The 6,059-nt window shown below is 34.6% G+C and overlaps 1 protein-coding gene across 1 annotated transcript in view; it reads right to left on the minus strand.

Moving 5' to 3' along the window:
- LOC107679267 (phosphatidylinositol 3,4,5-trisphosphate-dependent Rac exchanger 1 protein-like) overlaps nucleotides 1-6,059 on the minus strand; it is an 83,579-nt gene that overhangs the window by 42,832 nt on the left and 34,688 nt on the right. The window contains 3 exon segments of the mRNA XM_016474782.1: nucleotides 1,335-1,484; nucleotides 4,340-4,455; nucleotides 4,648-4,781. Coding sequence (XP_016330268.1) covers nucleotides 1,335-1,484; nucleotides 4,340-4,455; nucleotides 4,648-4,781 — 400 coding nt within the window.

Genomic DNA, 6,059 nt, shown 5'->3' on the forward strand with positions numbered 1-6,059 from the left:
AATATTCCTTTCATGTTCCCGTTTTACATGTTATAGTACATAGATTGATTAATGGCACACCGTCATTACATCACCACGTGACGCCATCCGACGTTCCCTCCGGAATTTCACGTATAAACATATAGTTCGTCTTCGTGATGATGCCATGTACAGTTTTGGGTGTTTCATTTTTAATTTTATGAAAGCTTCAAGTGCAGTTCATTATTTGTATGTGCATACAGACGATGGCAGTGTTGAAGCAAAATGCGTTCGTCGCAAAATGCGGCGAAAAGTCCTACACAACGGTAATAATGTGATTAAGGTGTTTACATGTCTATTCTGCACTTCAGTAATGCGCTTAAAATAGGAATACTCCACGTCTTAATTCGATTTCTGTTTACTTCGATTATGACTTTAGCCAGATTAAGGTAATCAAAAATCTCTGTTTAGATGGTAGATTCTTAATTAGAGTATTGTCTTAATCGTATTAAAATCGGAGTATTGTTGTCCATGTAAACGTACTCGATGTCTTTGAAGATCTGGACCGTCAGAGAGGTGTGACTGATGTGGCACCTGCTGAAATGGGCTCCAATTTCAAATGCTTGAAACCTGATACGCTCCATAAAACTTCCACTTTCATCTGGCATTGCAGCATTAAAGTGACGTCTCGCTCTGCCGCCCACACAGCATTACAATACTTTGGCTGAGGACTATGTCTTGGACACTGGTAACTGATCCTACAGACTAATACTTCACGCTGAAACATAAGAGCAGTGATCAGAATGGGCTCTGTGGTATATGTGGGGTTTTACTGCTATGATCATGTGCCCTAACAATCAGAACAACCCTGTAGTAACCCTGCCTCAAAAGCAGAGATAACAAGAACAGGTGTTTCATATCGAAACAGAACAGAAGAAAAAATCCACATAAAAACATACTAGGTATAGCAGAATGCAGGATATTAAGTTCATTCTTATTCAGTAGATGTAAATATTTGCTTTGACAATAACTTAATTCTAGTATGATTATTTACTAAATGTTATGACTTGATAAATTCTTCTGAAAATAATTTAAAATCATTTTCAAAATAACTTTATTTTACAATAATTTCAATGTGATTTATTGCATTAATTTTAATAATTTAAACACAATAAATATTTACCAAGTTAACATGATAAATTGTCAAATCTGTAGTCGCATCATGCCATCTGACATTTGTTAATGATTTGGTTTGATTTGATTGAAACATTTTTGTATGGATCATAATGGTTTAATTTTTTAATATACATTTAACTGTTATTTAATGCTCATATGTTGCATACTCCACAATGACAAACTAGAGTAAAACTACTCACTCTCTCTCTGTTCACGTTCCTTTAAAATGGCGTCAAGCCATTTCTGCTTGTCCTCAGCATTCTTGGCCATGCACACAAACCACTTGTTTTTGGCCGTGTTGTGAATCTTCCAGCCACTGGTCACCGTGTAGTTGTTACTGTGATAGTCCGCTAGAAAGACAAATTAAAAGAACATGAAAAACAACAAAACAGGATAAACAATATCCATAAACACTAATAACATGAGTACACCCATTGAATCACACAAACATTATATACAACACAACTATTACTTATATGGCATGCTAACAATAAACACAGCAAACAACTACATCAGTTTGTTGCTACATAATCTACATAAAGATGTTCACCAAGGGTCTACAAAAATCAGATCAGATCATCTAATCAAAATCATTTGTGCCTTCAAATTAACCTTAAAAAAACTGGGAGGTCTCATTTCTGCTAAGATATAATTTTGTCAGCTTATTACCAAGGTTAAAAAGGTTCCCTCTTACCATTACTAAATGAGTTACTTCAACAATCTAGAAGCATCAATAAGGTAAAAAGGTTAAACTATCACATTAGTGTGAGAAATCGTTAAAGATGCATTTTGGCACATGGCACTTCTCTCCCACCATTAAACCAAAGCCTGACAGAGAGCATGTGTGTGAGTGAGGGGTTCAGACTGTTACTCACGGTCCAATTTTAACCCAGACCTGACAGCAGGTGAATTTTATGGAAAAATGAATGAGGTATGGAATAGGTAATGAGCAGTGGTTAATGTTGAGGTAGTATAAATAGATTTCAGACAGCTGAGAGGATTTGACAAAGGCTTTTAGCTCATATAAAACTGGAGAGAATTTATGGGTAATCGTATTAGGCACACAGGTCTGGTTCAGTAATAAACACCACCTAAGCATTATCTGATTGTTTTCCAATTAAAACAATAGCTCAGTCAAAACAAGCAGATCAGATTGCCATGCTTTTACATGTGAGAGCGATGAAAAACATGGAGTAATGTGAGAATATAGAGATTAGTTGTTTACGGTTGCCACATTTTTTTCCCTATTGCCACACATGATGTGCCATTTTATAACTGCTTCAAATGTGACTGATCCAATCAAAATTTAGAGTAAGAACTATACATTTTATATTACTTTTACTGTTTTGAATCTTGTTTTTTCAACACAAGACATATTACATATTATGACCATTACATATTATGGTGTTGCTTTTGCAGTAAAGTCAGCCTTTTATTGTAATTCATTTACTATAAATAATCCTATCTTTTGGTTTACAGTTTCCAAAAAAAAAGATCATTTGTAAAATATTTAATATTTAAAATAATAACATAAATTATGATAATATTTATAAATAATATATATATATATATATATATATATATATCCCCCCCCCCCGGAATTACTATAAATGTATTTTTAGATTTTATATACCATATACAACTATATTATGTGAATTTCCAGCATAAAATATTAAACAAAATGACAAAATTACTCATAGCATGATATATGATTTTGGTCATAACACCCACCCCTTCCAATCATTATTCAACACTAAACTGCCTTGAAATCTCCCTTGAAACACTGTAATCATAAAACTGCAATAAGGCCGAAAATCTGAATTTCAAACTACCTTCCATCTTCACCCCCAGCAATGTGAGTCATTTTATCTGTAACCTTATCCAATAAGGCAAAACACACCAGCTAAATGATGCATTTACACAGATGTGGAGCGTCATGTGACACAAACCCTGATAAACATGACACTGAGAGACTGAAACACAAAACACAGTCTCACATTGGCCATATCAGCTGAAGGCACGTGTGGTTTAGGCTGGTACTGTGACAACCCTATGGCTTGTTTTTCAGAAAGGATGTTATTCTTTGTGGCTCTGAGAAATAGAGAGAGAGAGAAGTTGCACTTCCACCCTGCTACTTAAGGTGTGGTGAAAGACTAAGAGCAAAAGGTGAGAAGAGCAGCCGTTACTTCCCCTGAGAGTTAAATTTCATGCTAGGCCCAACAGCTGAACGGCCCCTCAACGGTCAGTGCAGCAGAGGTGCTAAATGCGAAGTGCTTGATTCTGAGAAGCCATGCGTGATCTTATCTTCAGGACACAGAGTCGCTAATTTCTACTGCATCAGCTGAAGTTCCTTTTAAATGGTTTTGTTTGTTGTTTGTGATGTTCATAAGTATCACATGGTGATCATATGGAACAAAAAGGATATCACACAGGAAACGCCCTTACACATCCCAAGAAAACACTGCTTTGTACACTACCATTCAAAAGCTTTTTTTTTTTTTTTACAGAAATGTATGATTCAGCAAGAATACATTAAATTGATCAGAAGTGACAGTAAATACTTTTACATTGTTACTGAATATTTCTACAGTATTTCAAATAAATGCTGTTCTTTTGAACTTTCTACTCATCAAAGAATCCTGAAAAAATGTATCACAGCTTCCACAAAAATATTAAGCAGTACAGCTGTTTTCAACATTGACAATAATATGAAATGTTTCTTGAGCACAAATCAGCATATCAGAATGATTTCTGAAGGATCATGTGACTCTGAAGACTGGAGTAATGGCTGCTGAAAATTCAGCTTTGCCATCACAAGCATAAATTACATTTTAAAATATATTATTATTATTATTATTATTATTATATTATTACACAATATTAATGTTTTTATTGTATTTTTGATCAAATAAATGCAGTGGTGAGTTTAAGAGACTTCTTTGAAAATCATTACAAATCTTATGGACCCTAAATGTTTTAAGACTAGTGAATATTTGTGTGGCAGGATACAGACACAGTAGTTTCAAAAACTACTTAGCTGCACTGGAAACTCAACCCACTGATTTGAATAGGCTTTGAAGTTAGCATGTTGCTAAGCTAACAATTCAATACTCGAAGCAGCATGAAAATACACATCACCTGCAAAACTGGGTAAAATAATGTATTTTTAATTGCACTAGAAAAGCACTAGCAAACTCAAACCTACCAGTTCCGTCTTCCACATTCTCGACCTCCATGACCTCAGTGTTGATGCGGCCTCTGAACACATACTGCGGCCCGTTGATGGACTTTGTCCTTTTGGTGGATTTCTTCCCAGACACTCTGGATTTTTAAAGGGTGAAAAAATGAGACCAGTATTGTTTAGTTTCTACACATGATTCTGATGGCTGTTTGAGTGAAGTATTAATAACTAGGGATAATAGTAATCTACTAGAAAACATGTTTATGCTTATGGTTATGCAGGTAGGTTACCAACATTACAGACAAGACTCAAAAGCATCTTTAAGGCCTAACCGGGACTTCCTCTTGCAGTAGACTAGGAGGTTGTCAAACAGGAAGAAGACCCGTTCCTGGATGTTTCCAGCCGATATCTTCAAAAGGTTGCCTTGGAGCAACAGTTCGGTGCAAATATCAGTCAAGTTCGTCCCCTGATGAACAAAACAAAGGAACATTTGTATTGATCTGGATAAACATGCATCTTCATGTGTCATGAAAAAGAGCAGTATAAGAGTTTCTACTATAAATATTCCTATTTAAATATTTTATTCAGAAGTGATTAGCTGCATTAGCTCATGTAGCAGAACACCGGCAGTTGAAAAAAATTATGAAAATGCTGCCAACATTTATACCTTTGGTTATTCAATCATCCATCTTTTCAACGAGTGCACATTAGATTTGCCTTTATTTGCAATTATTATAGTGAGAGCATCTAATTTCATTTAAAATAGTTCCAATCTGGTCATTAATCCAGACCTTCCATCTGTGTCTCAGATAAGAGGGGATGGTATCACAGACTGTGTCCTGTTCAATATCCAGTACCCTTAAAAATTGATTCCACTCCGACGCTGTGGTTCGTGCTGACTCTGTACAGGATGTGATTTTCTATGCTCTGCAGGTGTGTGCGTGTGAGAGTGTGTTTGATAAGCAGACTCCATTTTCTCTGCTTAATCAATGGCGTGCCCAGACGGGTCAATTAGAGAGATGGGAATCTGCTTCCCGCTTGTTCTGCACTATTTACCTATAAAGGTGAAACACTCTGGACTAAATGGAAACTTAATGCATTTGGTTTTCAGTCGGACCCCACATCCTGAAACACTCTATATCTGGGGTTAAATAAAGCCTGATTTTTAAGCCCTCATTTTATGTTGCTTTAAATGTTTAATGTTATCTATAAATGATCTCAGAAGAATTGAAACCTTGAAGGAATAATTCTATCATTCCTAACTCATATTATTTGCTTTCTTCTGTGAAATGTTCAAGAATGTACTTGCTGCTCTTTTATATACTGTATAATGAAAGTAAATGGATATCCAGAATGTCAAGCTCCATTATTACAAAAAAAAATAAAAATAATAAAAAACATAAAAGTTTCATAAAAAAGGTGTATATATATACATACGTACATATATTGTATTTTTTTTAATTGTACATTTTGTATTTATTCTTGTCATTGGTGGTCGACCGATATTGGTTTTTTGACAGCCGATGCCGATATCTTGGAAAGCTGGGTGGCCGATGGCCGATATAAAGCCGATATAATTTTATTTATTTTAATTAATATTTAAGAAATTTGAAATCATTTGAAAATTGATTAAAAAAATTAATGTGTTAAATAAACATACTTATACTTTATATAAAAGTATTTTTCACAAATAAATAAATATTTAATAAAAAATATAATTAAAAAAGTAAAAAGTACACACTGT

This window comes from Sinocyclocheilus anshuiensis, unplaced genomic scaffold, assembly GCF_001515605.1.
Source record: "Sinocyclocheilus anshuiensis isolate Anshui unplaced genomic scaffold, SAMN03320099.WGS_v1.1 scaffold13, whole genome shotgun sequence".
In the NCBI taxonomy this organism is placed as follows: Eukaryota; Metazoa; Chordata; class Actinopteri; order Cypriniformes; family Cyprinidae; genus Sinocyclocheilus; species Sinocyclocheilus anshuiensis.